Source organism: Pristiophorus japonicus, chromosome 12 (genome assembly GCF_044704955.1).
Source record: "Pristiophorus japonicus isolate sPriJap1 chromosome 12, sPriJap1.hap1, whole genome shotgun sequence".
Classification (NCBI taxonomy): Eukaryota; Metazoa; Chordata; class Chondrichthyes; family Pristiophoridae; genus Pristiophorus; species Pristiophorus japonicus.
This window is the reverse complement of record NC_091988.1, coordinates 104362489-104383443: the sequence shown is the minus strand read 5'-3', so window position 1 is coordinate 104383443 and position 20955 is coordinate 104362489. Positions and strand designations below refer to the sequence as shown.

Below are 20955 nucleotides of genomic sequence, written 5' to 3'. Positions count from 1 at the left end.
CCCACCGATAACTACACTGTCCCACTGATAACTCTACACTGTCCGAGCGATAACTCTACACTGTCCCAATGATAACTCTACACAGTTCCACCGATAACTACACTGTCGCACCGATAACTCTACACTGTCCCACTGATAACTCTACACTGTCCCACCGATAACTCTTCACTGTCTCACTGATAACTCTACACTGTCTCACTGATAACTACACTGTCCCACCAATAACTCGACACTCTCCCACCGATAACTCGATACTCTCCCACCGATAACTTGACACTGTCTCACTGATAACTGTACGCTGTCCCACTGATAACTACACTGTCCCACTGATAATTACACTGTCCCACCGATAACGCTACACTGTCCCACCGATAACTCTACACTGTCCCACTGATAACTACACTGTCCCATCGATAACTCGTCACTGTCTCACTGATAACTACACTGTCCCGCCAATAACTCGACACTCTCCCACCGATAACTCGACACTCTCCCATCGATAACTCGACACTGTCCCACCGATAACTACACTGTCCCACTGATTATTACACTGAGCCACCGATAAAGCTGCACTGTCCCACCGATAACGCTACACTGTCCCACTGATAACTCTACACTGTCTCACCAATAACTACACTGTCTCATCGATAACTCGACACTATCCCACCGATAACTACGCTGTCCCACCGATAACTCGACACTGTCTCACCGATAACTCGATACAGTCCCACCGATAACTACACTGTCCCACCGATAAATCGACACTGTCCCACCGATAACTGCACTGTCCCACTGATAACTCTACACTCTCCCACCAATAACTCTACACTGTCCCACTGATAACTCTACACAGTCCCACCGATAACTACACTGTCGCACCGATAACTCTACACTGTCCCACTGATAACTCTACACTGTCCCACCGATAACTACACTGTCGCACCGATAACTCTACACTGTCCCACTGATAACTCTACATTGTCCCACCGATAGCTCTACACTGTCCCACCGATAACTCTACACTGTCCCACTGATAACATTACACTGTCCCACTGATAATTACACTGTCCCACCGATAACGCTACACTGTCCCACCGATAACTCGACACTGTCTCACCAATAACTACACTGTCTCATCGATAACTCGACACTGTCCCACCGATAACTACACTGTCCCACCGATAACTCGAAACTGTCCCACCGATAACAACACTGTCCCACCGATAACTACACTCTCCCACTGGTAACTCTACACTGTCCGAGCGATAACTCTACACTGTCGCAATGATAACTCTACACAGTTCCACCGATAACTGCACTGTCGCACCGATAACTCTACACTGTCCCACTGATAACTCTACACTGTCGCACCGATAACTCTACACTGTCCCACTGATAACTCTACACTATCGCACCGATAACTCTACACTGTCCCACTGATAACTCTACACTGTCCCACCGATAACTCGTCACTGTCTCACTGATAACTCTACACTGTCTCACTGATAACTACACTGTCCCACCAATAACTCGACACTCTCCCACCGATAACTCGACACTCTCCCACCGATAACTTGACACTGTCTCACTGATAACTCTACACTGTCCCACTGATAACTACACTGTCCCACTGATAATTACACTGTCCCACCGATAACGCTACACTGTCCCACCGATAACTCTACACTGTCCCACTGATAACTACACTGTCCCATCGATAACTCGACACTGTCCCACCGATAACTACACTGTCCCACTGATAATTACACTGTCCCACCGATAACGCTACACTGTCCCACTGATAACTCTACACTGTCTCACTGATAACTCTACACTGTCCCACTGATAACTCGACACTGTCTCACTGATAACTCTACACTGTCCCACAGATAACTCGACAATCTCCCACCGATAACTCGGCACCGTGCCACCGATAACTCGACACTGTCTCACTGATAACTCTGCACAATGCTGTCCCACTGATTTTCATTCATTCATAGGCAGTCCCTCAAAATCGATGAAGACCTGATTCCACTCTAAAAGTGAGTACTTCGGTGACTGAACACTTAAATTTAGAAATTACAGTCACTGTTACAGGTGAGACAGACAGTGGTTGAGGGAAGGGGTGGGTGAGGAGTCTGGTTTACCACACTCTCCTTCCGCTGCCTGTGCTTGGTTTCTGCATGCTCTCGGCAACGAGACTCGAGGTGCTCAGCGCCCTCCCGGATGCTCTTCCTCCACTTAGGGCAGATTTTGGCCAGGGACTCCCAGGTGTCAGTGGGGATGTTGCACTTTATCAGGGAGGCTTTGAGGGTGTCTATGAAACATTTCCTCTGCCCACCCTGGGCTCGCTTGCCGTGTAGGAGTTCCGAGTAGAGCGCTTGCTTTGGGAGTCTTGTGCCTGGCATGTGAACAATGAGGCCTGCCTTGCGGAGCTGATCAAGTGTGGTCAGTGCTTCGTTGCTGGGGATGTTGGCATGGTCGAGGACGCTAACGTTGGTGCATCTGTCCTCCCTGGGGATTTCCAGGATCTTGCGGAGATATCGTTGGTGATAACTCCACACTTTCCCACAATCAATTGGAATATTTGCAATCAAAGAGCATCAGATTTAATCAGAGAAAATTGGATTTAATGAGAGACCATCAAGTTCAATTTGTGAAAATCGGATTATCTCAGAGAGAACTTGGTTTAATTACAGAACTTTGTGCTGGAATTTTCCAGATCACACTTGCGCACAAACTACACCATAATTTACTCCAGTTTCTGTGCCAATTTCGCCGAGATTTACTGCGGAAGTCATTTGACAGCGTTGGGATTAAAAGCGGCATAAAGCAAGTGTAAATATAGCGCCACCAACAGGGGAAATATATCTGGCTGCTGTGTTCTGCTGCCACGCATCATTCTCAGAGCTTTTGCCAATGGTGCCAGCCGTGGCTCAGTGGTAGCACCCTCGCTTCAGAGTGAGACAGTCGTTCATCCAACCCCAGTCCAGAAACTTGAAGTCAAGGCATTAAACTGATGCCCCACCTGCCCTCTCAGGAGGATGTAAAAGATCCCTTGGCATCTTCTGTTGTGAGCCTGGACGGACCAATCCTGAGCCAGCCAGCAGGGGGCACTTACAGCTCGCTGCGCAGGCAGCTCTGGCTTCTCTCTGCATTTTGAACAAGCTTTCCACTTCAACTTAAGTATTTGCAGGGAGAAAGCAGTGGTTTAATCAGCTCATCGTCAGAATTACTCCGAGAGAAAGAGTGTTTGTAATCAAAGAGTATCAGACACAACTTTACAAATCAAGAATGTGTCTTAAAATACCGTGTCTCCCAGTGATCAGGAAGGCCAATGGAATCTTGGTCTTTATTGCAAAGGGGAAGTCTTGCTACAGCTATACAGGGTATTGGTGAGGCCACACCTGGAATACTGCGTGCAGTTTTGGTTTCCATAGTTACAAAAGGATATACTTGCTTTGGAGGCAGTTCAGAGAAGGTAAACTGGGATTCCAGAGATGAGGGGGTTGACTTATGAGGAAAGGTTGAGTAGGTTGGGCCTCTACTCATTGGAATTCAGAAGAATGAGAGGTGATCTTATTGAAACATATAAGATTATGAGGTGGCTTGACAAGGTGGATGCAGAGAGGATGTTTCCACTGATAGGGGAGACTAGAACTAGAGGGCATAATCTTAGAATATGGGGCCACCCATTTAAAACTGAGATGAGGAGGAATTTCTTCTCTCTGAGGGTTGTGAATCTGTGGAATTCGCTGCCTCAGAGAGCTGTGGAGGCTGGGACATTGAATAAATTTAAGACAGAGATAGACAGTTTCTTAACCGATAAGAGAATAAGGGGTTATGGGGAGTGGGCAGGGAAGTGGACCTGAGTCCATGATCGGATCAGCCATGATCTTATTAAATGGCGGAGCAGGCTCGAGGGGCTGTATGGCCTACTCCTGCTCCTATTTCTTATGTTCTAATGTCCCTTGTCATGCAGTTTTTGAGGCGAAGCATTTTGTTTTGGAACTGGCACCAACAATGAGTTTTAGCAGGGTATCAATACCAACACAATAACCTGAATTGGGTTACTGCAGTATCAAATGCAGCACAGCACAAGTCCAGCCAGCAGCAGGAGAGAAGGATTGAAAGAGATGAGTAAGATCAGCATTCCTCCATTCCATGTGCTTCATGTATTTCCTTTTCAGTGAGGTACATCTGATCTTGCTCCCAGGAACTCTGGTCTGAGCTCCGTCTGTCTCACTCTCGGAGCTCCGTCTGTCTCACTCTCGGAGCTCCGTCTGACTCACTCTCGGAGCACCGTCTGTCTCACTCTCGGAGCACCGTCTGTCTCACTCTCGGAGCTCCGTCTGTCTCACTCTCGGAGCTCCGTCTGTCTCACTCTCGGAGCACCGTCTGTCTCACTCTCGGAGCACCGTCTGTCTCACTCTCGGAGCTCCGTCTGTCTCACTCTCGGAGCACCGTCTGTCTCACTCTCGGAGCTGCGTCGGTCTCACTCTGGTCTGAGGCCATCAGTCTCACTCTCGGAGCACCGTCTGTCTCACTCTCGGAGCAACGTCTGTCTCACTCTCGGAGCTCCATCTGTCTCACTCTCGGAGCACCGTCTGTCTCACTCTCGGAGCTCCATCTGTCTCACTCTCGGAGCACCGTCTGTCTCACTCTCGGAGCTGCGTCGGTCTCACTCTGGTCTGAGGCCATCAGTCTCACTCTCGGAGCACCGTCTGTCTCACTCTCGGAGCAACGTCTGTCTCACTCTCGGAGCTCCATCTGTCTCACTCTCGGAGCACCGTCTGTCTCACTCTCGGAGCTCCGTCTGTCTCACTCTCGAAGCAACCTCTGTCTCACTCTCGGAGCAACTTCTGTCTCTCTCGGACCACCGTCTGTCTCTCTCTGACCACCGTCTGTCTTGCTCTCGGACCTCCGTCTGTCTCGCTCTCGGACCTCCGTCTGTCTCGCTCTCGGAGCAACGTCTGTCTCACTCTCGGAGCAACGTCTGTCTCACTCTCAGACCACCGTCTGTCTCTCTGGTCTGAGCTCCATCTGTCTCTCTCTGACCACCGTCTGTCTCTCTCTGACCACCGTCTGTCTCTTTCTGACCACCGTCTGTCTCTCTGGTCTGAGCTCCGTCTGTCTCTCTCGGAGCACCGTCTGTCTCACTCTCGGACCTCCGTCTATCTCTCTCTGACCACCGTCTGTCTCACTCTGACCACCGTCTGTCTCGCTCTCGGACCTCCGTCTGTCTCGCTCTCGGACCTCCGTCTGTCTCACTCTCGGAGCAACGTCTGTCTCACTCTCAGACCACCGTCTGTCTCTCTGGTCTGAGCTCCATCTGTCTCTCTCTGACCACCGTCTGTCTCTTTCTGACCACCGTCTGTCTCTCTCTGACCACCGTCTGTCTCTCTCTCTGACCACCGTCTGTCTCACTCTGACCACCGTCTGTCTCACTCTGACCACCGTCTGTCTCACTCTCGGACCTCCGTCTGTCTCTCTCTGACCACCGTCTGTCTCTCTCTGACCACCGTCTGTCTCACTCTCGGACCTCCGTCTGTCTCTCTCTGACCACCGTCTGTCTCTCTCTCTGACCACCGTCTGTCTCTCTGGTCTGAGCTCCGTCTGTCTCTCTCGGAGCACCGTCTGTCTCTCTCTGACCACCGTCTGTCTCTCTCTCTGACCACCGTCTGTCTCACTCTGACCACCGTCTGTCTCACTCTCAGACCACCGTCTGTCTCTCTGGTCTGAGCTCCGTCTGTCTCTCTCTGACCACCGTCTGTCTCTCTGGTCTGACCACCGTCTGTCTCTCTCTGACCATCGTCTGTCTCACTCTCGGAGCAACGTCTTTCTCACTCTCGGAGCAACGTCTGTCTCACTCTCAGACCACCGTCTGTCTCTCTGGTCTGAGCTCCATCTGTCTCTCTCTGACCACCGTCTGTCTCTTTCTGACCACCGTCTGTCTCTCTCTGACCACCGTCTGTCTCTCTGGTCTGAGCTCCGTCTGTCTCTCTCTGACCACCGTCTGTCTCACTCTGACCACCGTCTGTCTCACTCTCGGAGCACCGTCTGTCTCTCTCTGACCACCGTCTGTCTCACTCTGACCACCGTCTGTCTCACTCTCGGACATCCGTCTGTCTCTCTCTGACCACCGTCTGTCTCTCTCTGACCACCGTCTGTCTCACTCTCGGACCTCCGTCTGTCTCTCTCTGACCACCGTCTGTCTCTCTCTGACCACCGTCTGTCTCTCTGGTCTGAGCTCCGTCTGTCTCTCTCGGAGCACCGTCTGTCTCTCTCTGACCACCGTCTGTCTCTCTCTCTGACCACCGTCTGTCTCACTCTGACCACCGTCTGTCTCACTCTCAGACCACCGTCTGTCTCTCTGGTCTGAGCTCTGTCTGTCTCTCTCTGACCACCGTCTGTCTCTCTCTGACCATCGTCTGTCTCACTCTCGGACCTCCGTCTGTCTCTCTCTGACCACCGTCTGTCTCTCTCTGACCACCGTCTGTCTCTCTCTCTGACCACCGTCTGTCTCACTCTCGAAGCACCGTCTGTCTCTCTGGTCTGAGCACCGTCTGACTCACTCTCGGACCTCCGTCTGTCTCTCTCTGACCACCGTCTGTCTCACTCTCGGACCTCCGTCTGTCTCTCTCTGACCACCGTCTGTCTCTCTCTGACCACCGTCTGTCTCTCTGGTCTGAGCTCCGTCTGTCTCACTCTCGAAGCACCGTCTGTATAGGATTGACAACTCTGATTGGACGTTTCATCACATGCCCTCTCGCCTCCAGCTGCCCCACACTCCCGCCATTGGTTGCCCGATACGTTCATCCTCGTGGAGGCCGGTCTTCCCATGGACAATCGCAAAGCCAACAGGGTCTTAATTACCTGATTGAATGATGGTTGACTGTCAGTCAAACAGCCCTTTATCCTGTCTCCAAAATGTTTATATTCAAAAAAATCATACTTAATTTCTTTTAATGCCACTATGAACTGTCTCCAGGTTTGCTCGCAGCAGTGTTCTGGAGATCATTCTTTAATTCCTGGAGACTCCAGGACAATCCTGAGCGTTTACTGTGTGTGGACCTTTCCTGCGCCGTCTCACTCCCTGCGGAGATATTTTCATGGCCTTTTAGTCTCTTAATCTCTTTTCACAGTTGCAGTCAGCTGATCGGAGTGCATCGGAGTGTACAGAGCCCTGTTTCTGCTCATGTACCCGTGGATCTCTCTCAGTGACGAGGGTCAGTGTGTCGCCTGCCCCTTCACCTACTCTTCTCTCTGCCCCTTCGGTTTGTTTCCATCACAGGCTGCATGCCTTTATGGATGCTGATTGCGTTTATCATCATTTTCTGTTTATGTTTCAAATTCCCAGCATTTGCAGTTATTCATATATATATATATATTTCTGGGAATGACTAAAGAATGCAATGACAATCTACTGTGTCAGTGTTAAACCTTGTGCACTTCCTCCCAGTCCTAACAATAGAGTACAAGAAACGCTACTGATCCTGTAACAATATACAATACAGAAAATACTATCAATTATTGATTATGTATCAATATACTTTACAGGAAGTGCCATTAATTCCATACAGAAAATGCCACAGATTCTGTATGAAAATCCAGTATATTCTATGATAATAAATGATATTTATTTCATATCAATATCAAACATATGAAAATGATTGATTCTGTATCAATATTCAATATAGCAAATGCCACGGACCTAATAAATGTTGTACTCAATAACCTACTGTTGAATATTCAGTTTATATCACATGATATAGCTATGAACAGGGATAAAAGGGCTTACAACTTTCCACTGCCTCCTAATGACTCCAACACATCTTTCTATCCTCGGACTCTGCAGTCTCCACACACAACAATCAATGTGGACTAAGAACGATTCAGGGTGAAAAGGCCCAACATTTTATATTTTATTTCTACTGTTAATCTCCTCTAAATGCCAACTCTTGCTGGGAATAGTTCCATGGCTGTGGTCCCACAGGGGCTGGGTGTCCCACAGGCTCTGGGTGTCCCATGGGTGCTGGGTGTCCCATGGGCACTGGGTGCGGTCCCACGGGTGCTGGGTCATGGGTGTCCCATGGGTGCTGGGTGCTAGATGTCCCATGGGTGCTGGGTGTCCCACAGGAGCTGGGTGCGGTCCCACGGGTGCTGGGTGTCCCATGGGCGCTGAGTGTCCCATGGGCGCTGGGTGTGGTCCCACGGTTGCTGGGTGCGGTCCCATGGTGTCTGGGTGCGGTCCCATGGGTGCTGGGTGTCTCACGGGCACTAGGTGCTGGGTGTCCCACAGGTGCTGGGTGTCCCATGGGTGCTGGGTGTCCCACGGGTGCCGGTGCAGTCCCACGGGGGCTGGGTGTCCCAAGGGTGCTGGGTGTCCCACGGGTGCTGGGTCGTGGATGTCCCATGGGCACTGGGTGTGGTCCCACGGGGACTGGGTGTCCCACGGGTGCTGGGTGTCCCACGGGTGCCGGGTCGTGGGTGTCCCATGGGTGCTGGGTGCTAGATGTCCCATGGGTGCTGGGTGTCCCACGGGGGCTGGATGTGGTCCCACGGGTGCTGGGTGTGGTCCCACGGGTGCCCCATGGGCGCTGGGTGTCCCATGGGTGCTGGGTGTGGTCCCACGGGAGCTGGGTGTGGTCCCACGGGTGCTGGGTGTCCCATGGGTGCTGGGTGTCCCATGGGCGCTGGGTGTGGTCCCACGGGGGCTGGGTGTCCCATGGGCACTGGGTGCTGGGTGACCCACGAGTGCTGGGTGCTGGGTGTCCCACGGGTGCTGGGTGTCCCATGGGTGCTGGGTGCTAGGTGTCCCACGGGTGCTGAGTGTCCCATGGGTGCCGGGTGCTAGGTGTTCCACGGGTGCTGGGTGTCCCACAGGTGCTAGGTGTTCCACGGATGCTGGGTGTCCCACAGGTGCTGGATGTCCCACGGGCACTAGATGTCCCACGGGTGCTGGGTGTCCCACGGGTGCCAGGTGCTGGGTGTCCCACAGGCGCTGGGTGTCCCACGGGCACTTGGGTGTGGTCTCATGGGCACTGGGTGCTAGGTGAAGTTCGGTAGGTGCAGTTTCATTGGTGCCGGGCACCTGGTATGGCCAGGGACAGTTCATGACCCCAGGGGCGGTTTTGAGTAATCCAGAGTTATGTGACAGGGAGAAAAATGATAGTGTGTGAGGGAGCTAAATTGTCAGATTGCTTGTCCGACATCCAGTACTGGATGAGCAGAAATGTTTTGGTCCCCGCCACAAATTGTGTTCCCTAGCCACTGACTCCATCCCTCTCCCTAGCATCAGTCTGAGGGTGAACAAGACTGTTCGCAACCTAGGTGTCATATTTGACCCTGAAATTAGTTTCCAGCCACATATCGCGACGTAACTAAAACCGCCTTTTTTCAGCTCTAACATTGCCTGCCTCCGCCCCTGCCTCAGCTCTTCTGCTGCTGAAACCCTCACTCATGCCTTTGTTACCTCTCGACTTGATTACTCCAACTCACTCCTGGCCGGCCTCCCACATTCTACATGACGTAAACTTGAAGTCATCCAAAACTCAGCAGCCCGTGTACTAACCCTCACTAAGTCACGATCACCCGTCACCTCTGTGCTCGCTGACCTACATTGGCTCCCAGTTAAACAACGTCCTTGTTTACAAATCCCTCCATGGCCTTGCCCCTCCCTATCTCTGTAATCTTTTTCAGCCTCACAAACCCACAAGATGTCTGGCTCCTCAAATTCTGGCCTCTTGAACATCTCTTATTATAACTGCTCAACCATCGGTGGATGTGCCTTCAGCTATTTGGGCCCTAAATCTCTCCGCCTCTCTATCTTTCTTTCCTCCTTTAAGATGCTCCTTAAAACCTCTCTCTTTTGTCATCTGCCTTAATTTCTTCTTTTGTGGCTCGGTGTCAAATTTATCTGTTTATCTTGTAACACTGCTGTGAAGCGCCTTGGGATGTTTTACTTCGTTAAAGGTGCTATATAAATACAAGTTATTATTATATCCAGGAATATTTAATACCCAATCCTGCCTTTTTTTGAGCCAGGTCTCCATTACTGCCACAACATCATGTTCCCATGTGGCTATTTGCACTTGCAGCTCAGCAAGCTTGTTTATTATGCTTTGTGTGTTCACATACGTACACTGTAAACCTATCTTAACCATCCTGTGTTCTCTTAGTCTGACCCCACCCAATACCTTTCAATTTCTTGCTTTAGTGCTATCCGTCTCTCACAATCCTTTGTGCCCTTTGTTTCTCCTTTCTAATGCTACATCCTGGTGCCCATCCCCCTGCCAACTTAGTTTAAACCCTCCCCAACAGCACTAGCACACCTCCCCGCAATGATATTGGTCCTGGCTCTGTTGAGATGTAACCCATCCGGCCTGAACAGGCTTCATCTCCCCCAGAACTGGTCCAATGCACCAGGAATCTGAAGCCTTCCCTCCTGCACCATCTCTCCAGCCACGCATTCATCTGCTCTATCCTCCTATTTCTATACTCACTCACATATAGCACCGTCTGGCACTACCTGCTTGAGCCTCCTCTTCTGTCTGCCTGCACACTCCTTAGCTGTGGGGTGAGCAACTCCTGAAACATGCAACCCATGTAGCTCTCAGCCTCGTGGATACACTGCAGTGATGCCACCTGCTGTTCTAGCTCCGAAACCTGGAGCTTGAGCTCCTCCAGCTGATGACACCTCCAGCACACGTGGTTGTTGAGTACACGGGAAGCGTCCTGGAGTTCCCACATGGCACAGGATGTGCATTCCGCTGGACTGAGCTGCCCTGCTATGCCTTAACTATTTATTCAACTATTAACAAACTTTCCTTTTTTGAAGTAACTTAACAGAAATAAACTTAAGACTTTAAAAAAAAATCAGTCACCAACTACTCACCAATCAGCTCCTTCTCTTGCGCTGACATCACTTACCTCGCTCCCTGACACTTGCCTTTCCTCCGGGTTCTTGGGCCAATCTTTATCTGCAGCCGCTCCTCTCGCTGTCCCGCAGGTTTGTTCTCATATCGATTAAGTTAGTCCTTGGGTTCTGTGGATCCACTTCTCCTTTTCCATCAGACGTCTCCACTGCCTTCCTCCTCTCCATCAATTCCTGAGCTCGCAAAATTACTCACTCTGAATGCGAATTCACTCAGTTTGCGAATCTCTCAGCTCTGGGCTTCTGCAAACTCGTGCCTAATACAGGTAGAATGTCCGAAATACGGAGTTCTAAAAACCGTAATTGTCCAAAAATCGGACACTGTGCAGAATGCGTTGTCGGGAATCCGCAAATATTTCCCGAAAACCGGACTTTTAAGCTGTACATACCTTTCTCCAAGTAGAAATTCCAAAAAATACACCCGGTGCAGTTTCGCGGTTGCCGTCGGATGAAATGCTCCAAAATCCGGAAATTCACGGAAGTCGGCCCAAGGGTTTCCGGATTCGGGACGTCCAATTGTCTCCGAAATCTGGAAATACTCGAGAACTCGATCCAGGGATTTCCGGATTTGGGACGTTATCCCTGTATATACCTTTGGAGAGTCAAACAATCTACAACTGCTACATCAGCTTTTCGCCCACAGCTTTTATCACCTGCTCAAGCAACCACTTACAGCTGATAGCTGCTAACTGCCACTGACCATACAGTTCCAGGGAGCGGAAGGAGCAGCGTGGCCGCATACCACTCCAGGGAGCAGCATGTGTTGGAACAGGAGAGCAACGGCAGTGAAAAAGGACGTCATCAAGGTCCAGGTTGGTGATTGGACCGTGGGCAGGTACAGCAGGAGCAGCGAGGTCAGGGTGAAGGAATGTCAAGAGATTGTAGAGGGACGTGATCGAGGCCTAGGAGAGGCGTGAGTTCGGGGCCCAGAAGAGGCGAGGGCCCATGGCAGCATAAAAAAATCCACGCACAGGCATCTTTCAGACTTCAACATGTAGTTCAGGATCTGGAATATTAGGTCCTTCATTGAAACAACTGTGAACTTTTTGACATGGAAGCTAGTCATCCTCGATTCGAGGGACTGCCTATGATGATGATGATGATGATGATGGAGTTCTTTTATGTTACAAGACAAGGCCAATTTCCAACCTTATACTACCAGTGAATGTCCCCTCTGCACTAATTCCTGCCCTCACTAAATTCCTCACACTGCTTGTGAATCCCTCAGTTTGTGAACCTCCCAGCTTTGTGCTCAAGCTCTGCACTGTGACAGAAAGCCACTTGTTGAGCTCTGGAGCTGGGGGGTAAATACAAATGTTTTCCAAAAGGAGCGTCACTAAGTGGAAAAGGCACTGGAGTTCTTCTGGGATTAACCTTTCGACCTTCTGCTTCAGGTCTCAGGGTTTATTGATTTGTGAATTCTATGACCCGGCACCCGTGCTCACTTTCTATTTCAGTTGAACTAGTTTGCATCCCTCAGGCCTCCTACCATCTACTGCCTTCGAAAATCCAACCCAGCTCCACCCAATTGGTAGTTCCCATTTTATTTTCGACTCTTTGCAACCATGGCGATGTCATGCACAATGAGCCTTGCAAGCTCAATAGAGGTACAACGTCCGAAATCCGGAATCCTCGGGACTGAATCCGTGCCGGTTTTTGATTTTTTCCGGATTTCAGACAAGAAAATCAGTGGACTGAAATCCAGAATCCTCACGACTGAATCCGTGCCGGGTTTTGAGCGGCAAGGTCCGAAATCCGATACGGATTCGGTCGAGGATTCCGGATTTCAGACTCCATTTTCTTGTCTGAAATCGGGAATCCTTGATGGAACCGGATTTCGCGTTTTGCCTCAAAAATGTCGGGTTTTCGGACAATAATTCCAGATTCCGGACAACTCCATCAGCTATGCGCGAAATGTGTCCTGTTTTCGGAATTCCGGATTCGGGACGTTACACTTGTACTATGAATTCAAATAAATAAAAACCTTTCTTTCTCTCTCCCTCTCTACTTCTTTGCTCCACACCCAGTCATGAGGTCAGTCCGTTGCTGTCACTGTTCCTCATTGTGTAGTGTGATAATGATCAGCAGCTAACCTGTCACGCTGTGTTACATTACCTGCTGCTATGATTAACTGCCTAATTAGGCATCAAGTCATAATGGTGAGCACATGCTGCAAATCTCACTTTGAAGAATGAAGCCAAATATTCCAATTGAACTGGAGATGAACTCTTGCTCTCTGGAGTATTTCACAGGTGTAAGATTGCTGACTGTGAGGAACAATGTAGAGTTTGAGCAGTCAGCCCAGCCATATATTTCCACACAACACGACATGAATATAATCAGCACAGAGACCGTCTATTTACAATTGATGAGCAGGTCAGTCTGTTCAGGTCTTACAACTAATGCTTTGACCATATGTATCTCAGGGTGGGAGATCTAAATATACCTACTAAAGCACAGATCAGGATTACAGTGATGTAATCATCATCATCATCATCATCGAATCGAGGATGACTTGTTTCCACGTCAAAAAGTTCACAGGTGTTTCAATGAAAGACCTAATATTCCAAATCCCGAATTAAATCTTGAATGGTGGAAGATGCCTGTGCGTGGATTTTTTTAACGTGTGGTGGCCGTTGCACACCAGCCACCACACGGGCTTGACAGAGCTAGGTCTTGGTCCAGTGGCAAGGATTACCCAAGACGACTGGAGACCAGCTCTGCTCCACGGATCTAGTGCGCACACATATCGCAGTGTGGGCTGGCCCGTGCTGCCCCTGGGCCCTCGCCTCTTCTGGGCCCCGAACTCGCGCCTCTCCTAGGCCCCGATCACATCGCTCTACAATTTCTCGCCGCTCCTTTGCCCCGACCTCGTCGCTCCTGCTGTACCTGCCCATGCTCCGATCACCGACCTGGATCTTGGTGATGCCCCTCTTCACAGCTGCTGCTCTCCTGCTCCAGCACGTGCTGCTCCCTGGAGTGGTACACCGCCACGTTGCTCCCTCCGCTCCCCGGCCTGCTCCCATGGTCTATAGCAGACCGGGGGCCGCTCAGCCTGCTGGGCTAGGCTGCCACGCTGCTCCTTCCACTCCCCGGTCTGCTCCGATGGTGCTTGCAGGCACCGGCCTGCTCCTTGCACCACATAAATAATCAATACCAGGGTGTGAGTATTAGAGAATAATAGATACTCGAGAGTACGTTGCATTTCCTCAGTATTGCACCGAAGTGTCAGCCTGGATTATGTGCTCAAGTCTATAGACTGGGACTTGAACCCAAGACCTTCTGACTCTGAGGCAAGAGTGCTACCCACTGAGCCATGGCTGACACTCAAAATGCTGTTGGCCCTCTTTCTGGCTTTATCTACCTGTACGTACACTGTTAGGGACTGATGTACTTGAACTTTGAGGTATCTCTGTTCACCCACACCCTTCAGTGTCTTACCAATAAGGAATAAAGTAACATAGAAACATAGAAAATAGGTGCAGGTATAGGCCATTTCGCCCTTTGAGCCAGCACCACCATTCAATATGATCATGGTTGATCATGCACTTCAGTACCCCATTCCTGCTTTCTCTCCATACCCCTTGATCCCTTCAGCCGTAGGGGGCCACATCTAACTCCCTTTTGAATATATCTAACGAACTGGCCTCAACAACTTTCTGTGGTAGTGAATTCCACATGCTCACAACTCTCTGAGTGAAGAAGTTTCTCCTCATTTCGGTCCTAAATGGCTTACCCCTTATCCTTAGACTATGACCCCTGGTTCTGGACTTCCCCAACATCGAGAACATTCTTCCTGAATCTAACCTGTCCAATCCCGTCAGAATTTTATATATTTCTATGAGATCCCCTTTTATTCTTCTAAATTTCATTGAATATAAGCCTAGTCGATCCAGTTTTTCTTCATATGTCAGTCTTGTCATCCCAGGAATCAGTCTGGTGAACTTTCGCTGCACTCCCTCAATAGCAAGAATGTCCTTCCTGAGATTAGGAGACCAAAAATGTACACAATATTCAAGGTGTGGCCTCACCACGGTTTCAGTACAGTTGTAGTAAGACCTCCCTGTTCCTATATTCAAATCCTCTCGCTATGAAGGCCAACATGCAATTTGCCTTCTTCACCACCAGCTGTACCTGTATGCCAACTTTCAATGACTGATGTACCATGACACCCAGGTCTCGCTGCACCTCCCTTTTTACTAATCTGTCACCATTCAGATAATAATCTGCTTTCCTGTTTTGACCACCAAAGTGGATAACCTCACATTTATCTACGTTATACCGCATCTGCCGTGTATTTGCCCACTCACCTCACCTGTCCAAGTCACCCTGCAGCCTATTAGCATCCTCCTCACAGCTCACACTACCACCCAGCTTAGTGTCATTTGCAAACTTGGAGATATTACATTCAATTCCTTCGTCTAAATCATTAATGTATATTGTAAATAGCTGGAGTCCCAGCACTGAACCCTGCGGTACACCAATAGTCACTGCCTGCCATTCTGAAAAGAAACCATTTATTCCTACTCTTTGCTTCCTGTCTGCCAACCAGTTCTCTATCCACGTCAGTACATTACCCCCAATACCATGTGCTTTTATTTTGCACACTAATCTCTTGTGTGGGACCTTGTCAAAAGCCTTTTGAAAGTCTAAATACACCACATCCACTGGCTCCGCCTTGTCCATTCTACTGGTTACATCCTCAACAAATTCTAGAAGATTTGTCAAGCATGATTTCCCTTTCATAAACCCATGCTGACTTGGACCGATCCTGTCACTGCTTTCCAAATGCGCTGCTATTACATCTTTAATAATTGATTCCAACATTTTCCCCCCCCCCATCGATGTCAGGCTGACCGGTGTATAATTCCCTGTTTTCTCTCTCCATCCTTTTTTAAAAAGTGGGGTTACATTAGCTACCCTCCAATCCATAGGAAGTGATCCAGAGTCTATAGAATGTTGGAAAATGACCACCAATGCATCCACTTTTTCTAGGGCCACTTCCTCAAGTACTCTGGGATGCAAACTATCAGGCCCTGGGGATTTATTGGCCTTCAATCCCATCAATTTTCCGAACACAATTTGCTTACTAATAAGGATTTCCTTTAGTTCCTTCTTCTCGCTAGACCCTCGGTCCCCGAGTAGTTCCGGAAGGTTATTTGTGTCTTCCTTAGTGAAGACAGAACCAAAGTATTTGTTCAATTGGTCTGCCATTTCTTTGTTCCCCATTATAAATTCACCTGATTCTGACTGTAAGGGACCCACATTTGTCTTCACTAATCTTTTTCTCTTCACGTATCTGTAGAAGCTTGTGCAGTCAGTTTTTATGTTCCCTGCAAGCTTACTCTCATGTTCTATTTTCCCCCTCCTAATTAAACCCTTTGTCCTCCTCTGCTGAATTCTAAATTTCTCTCAGTCCTCAGGTTTTCTGCTTTTTCCGGCCAATTTATATGCCTCTTCTTGGATTTAACACTATCCACTAATTTTCCTCGTAAGCCATAGATTCTAGTTGAACCGCAGAGCACACAGAGAGTGACTGACAACCAACAGAGTAACTACACCGAGGAGCCAATGAGTGACCGTCACAGCAATAAATAATACTGAGGGTGACTGAAACAAAGGCACAACTACACAGTAACATAGAAACATAGGAGCAGTAGTAGGCCTTTTGGCCCTTTGAGCCTGCACCACCATTCAATATGATTATGGCTGATCCTCTATCTCAACACTCTATTCCCGCTTTCTCCCCATACCCCTTGATGCCTTTTGTGTCTAGAAATCTATCTATCTCCTTAAATATATTCAGTGATTGGGCTTCCTAACTGCTTGCTGCGCCAGCATGTTTGCGGATAAACCAATTATACAGAGTAAGCAACACAAAGGATGAAAATGACAGGATTACTGACACCCAAGACAATTACTGTGTCTGACAGCAGAGTAACAGGACATGGGGAGTGCAGAGAGTGGGAGTAACAATGCATGAGGAGTGCACAGAATGGGAGTAATAGCACGTGGGGAGAGCAGAGTGGGAGTAACAATACATGGGGAGTGCAGAGAGTGGGAGTAACAATGCATGGGGATGCAGAGAGTGGGAGTATCAGCACGTGAGGAGAGCAGAGTGGGAGTAACAATACATGGGGAGTGCAGAGTGGGAGTATCAGCACGTGAGGAGAGCAGAGTGGGAGTAACAATATATGGGGAGTCAGAGAGTGGGAGTAACAGCCCATGGGGAGAGCAGACCGTGCAGTAACCAGGGTTTGTTCCCCGGATTTGTGTTGGCAACCTAGTGAAGCGACAGTATTTTAACCTCCCTTGTGGGATCGTCGCAAGTTGTAATATAAACATCTTAACCAATGGTAGATTTGGGACAGCTATTGGCTGTTGAAAGCATTCAAATATACAGCCTTGGCTAATGATTAATAGGATCAATAGTAATGGTAATACTCATTAATGTTAATGGATAAATATGCTAATGACATCAAAGTAATGGAACAGGGAAAGAAAGATTTAAGTGCATCATGATTTGCTGCAGCATTTTGTTTATTTTGGTAACGTAATTAATTAAAGTCAAAGAAACCTTCTTTGATACTAAATCAGTACTAGTGATCGTAGAAGGACATACAAGTACCTCAACCATGACAGCTCAAAATGAACAGTTTCACAAATTCCACAGGATTGACAGGCATGGCCTACTGGCCTCAGAGAGCTGGCAAAGAGGAGACTGAAAACAATAGGCGGATGTGTCAGAGGTCTTCTATTGGCTCCGTGAGATGATCCGCATACAGACCAGAAAGGCCCAAGGTCTGTGAGGGAACGTTGATCTCAGCTGAGGCAGTGCTAGGTTTAGGGAAGGACGAATTAGCCAGGGTTCCCAACCCTGAGGTGTTGGGTGAAGACAGGTTTGGGTTCAGCTACGATGACCCCCTTGGCTGAATGGCCTGCTGATACTCATTGGCAAGGCTCACTCGTGTAAAAAGGGCACTTGCATGAGATAGTAGATGAACTGCTCTCTAACAAGGAGTCCACGTGTGCAGGAGGGGAGAGGACAAAGAAAAAGACTAAAAAAAGTTCCAAAGGACTCTTCGCAAACCAAAAAAAAGGGTTTTCCAAAAGTATGTGAGCATAAAGCATCTACAAGTACCTCTCCAGACATTGAACCTAGAAACACAATGTCATCCTGTTTCCCCATGAACTAGTTTGAAAAGACTGTCTACCTTATTGACCGCCTAGCTTATTGAGCTGGCTAATATCAATTTGCAATGTCACTGATACACGTGACGAATGTCCCAAATAAACATTCTTCTGCTGCTCATGAACAAGTGAAGGGAAAGGAGCTTGCAACCCTCAGACCATGGCCACATTAAAGTTCTTTTATTTCTCTGTTGGTAATGAAAGATACAAGCCCTGATTTTGGGGTTGGGCAAGGAGTGAGATGCCCAACGTTACCCCACTCGATTTCATGCTCCATTGAAGGCGATGGGTGTAAATCGGGTGTCCTCCCCAAACCTGCCCCGCTCTTACCAGGCGGTTTAGACTAAAATTGGAATATGTCTGTAATACTGCAAAATGAATAAATACTTTAAGAACTATTATTCGGTGCCTTTCTGCAGCAGTTCCTCAACATTTCCATGGGACGCATGGTTCAAAGTCATTGATGGATTAACATCATGAAAGTCTCCATCGAGGTGTCATTTTTAACCAGCTCCATTATATCTAGACCCAAGATTCTAACCATTTCAGAGCGCCCGAGATGAGGGACGGGAGCACACTGAATTCTCAGGTAAAGATCAGCTCCCAAAGCTTGACAGACAATTTTTCCTAAATCTATAAACGGGACAAGATAACCAGGATATTAGTTTGGTCATATTATAATCATGAGAATGAATAGTTGCTTGAAAAAGATGAATATTAATGGTTACAGGGCGGGAACAGGAGATTGGGATTAGAATGGATGGAATATTAAATGGTATGGAGAGTGAGCAGTTAAGTGGGATATTAAAGGGTATGGAGAGTGAGCAGGCGGGTGGGATTAGACTGGGTAGCTCATGTGGAGAAGATATTGGCACAGACGTGATGTTTTATGTTGGAACATTCCATGATTCCACTATTACTCATCTTTTGCACAGAACATTTATGATACTGTTGATATTTTCACATACCATCCAGTCATTTCTTCCTCTTGCTTTTAGACTCCAATATATTGATATTTTATTTATCTGGAATGTTTTTCTAGATGTTACCATGAAGGAGAGAAGTGTATTTTTTCCACCTTTGTCTCTAGCCTCTTCATTGGCCCGTAAACCGGTCTTTCAATCCCAGTTTAAATGTCGATTAATGCCTTCACCATTTAAAAAATTTGTTCCTGGGATGTGGGCAATGCTGGCAAGGTCATCAATTATTGCCCATCCCTAATTGCCCTTGAGAAGGTGGTGGTGAGCTGCCTTCTTGAACCGATGCAGTCCGGGTGGTGAAGGTACTCCCACAGAGCTGCTCACCCTCGAGGCTGTAACGATAACTGTTTCTGCGGTGTTCCAGATGCTGCCTTAATCCGCTGACATGAATATATCATCTGGAGTGGCTTCTATCTGTGCCAGCTACATACATGCTCATTTTCTCCATATAAATGCAGCAATATTATACTTGTATCGAGCCTTGGCTAGCTCTCACTTACAGTACTACACAGATCTGGTCTCCATATTATAACAATGATATCAAGGCACTGGAGAATGTGCCAAAAAGATATACAAAAAGATACCAGAACTGAGAGGTTATACCTACAATATTGACTACACTCCAGAAGTGTTTCATTGGCTGTAAAGCGCTATGAGATCGCCTGAGTTAATGAAAGACTCTATAAAAAAGGCAAATTTTTCTTTGTTTTAAATATAGACAGATGGCAGGCTGGTGTTCAATACTGTTAACTCTATCACACAAATGGACTTGGCAGTACCACGAATTAGCCAGAATCGACAGATAAAGTCAAAAACAGTCAAATAACAGTGTCCTGATGGGGGACTGTCCAGAGGGTCTGGACAAACAGCGATCAATCATTTTCTTTTGGCAGCTGAGGTGACACTTTCTGCATTCCGCACCTTTCCCCACATATAGCCTTCTCAGAGGCCAGCCCATTTAAATTTTGTCACAATAGCGACGAACTACAACTTCATCATGGAGCAAAATACATAATGTCGCAGTGATGATGTCAAACAGGAAGGTCAGACATGTCACAAAGTCCCTTCCAGTCAGAGGGATCTAAACGATCTACCTCACATGATGATCACACAGCGAAGGTTTTACATCACCGCAGACTCAGGGTGCTGTTCCAATCCCACCCACACTGGGCTCAGGGTAATGTTCCCACCCACACTGGGCTCAGGGTGATGTTCCCACCCACACTGGGCTCAGGGTGATGTTCCCACCCACACTGGGCTCAGGGTGATGTTCCCACCCACACTGGGCTCAGGGTGATGTTCCCACCCACAGTGGGCACAGGGTGCTGTTCCCACCCACAGTGGGCACAGGGTGCTGTTCCCGATCCCACCCACAGTGGGCACAGGGTGCTGTTCCCGATCCCACCCACATTGGGCTCAGGGTGATGTTCCCTATCCCACCCACACTGGGCTCAGGGTGATGTTCCCGATCCCACCCACACTGGGCACAGGGTGCTGTTCCCGATCCCACCCACACTGGGCTCAGGGTGATGTTCCCTATCCCACCCACACTGGGCTCAGGATGATGTTCCCGATCCCACCCAAACTGGGCTCAGGGTGATGTTCCCGATCCCTCCCACACTCTTGGAGTTTGGCAGTTTAATGGATAGGGAAAGTAAGGTGCTAATGATAGACATCTACTCACCGTCTTATTGGGCCAATTGTATCTCTCAAAGATATCCTGAGCTCGATCCTCTCCTCCATCCGTGAACATCATTATCATCTTATTGCAGTTAGCTCGAATGGAGGTGGTCTGGAGGAGACATATATAGAAGGCAATTATGTCTGATAATTACTCACAATGATTGG

At 48.5% G+C, this 20955-nt stretch overlaps 1 protein-coding gene across 2 annotated transcripts in view; it reads right to left on the bottom strand.

Moving 5' to 3' along the window:
- LOC139277400 (voltage-dependent calcium channel subunit alpha-2/delta-2-like) overlaps positions 1-20955 on the bottom strand; it is a 1881585-nt gene that overhangs the window by 380053 nt on the left and 1480577 nt on the right. For both annotated transcript variants that reach the window (XM_070895823.1, XM_070895824.1), the window contains one exon: positions 20792-20899. In XM_070895823.1, coding sequence (XP_070751924.1) covers positions 20792-20899 — 108 coding nt within the window. The remainder of the gene's footprint in view (positions 1-20791; positions 20900-20955) is intronic.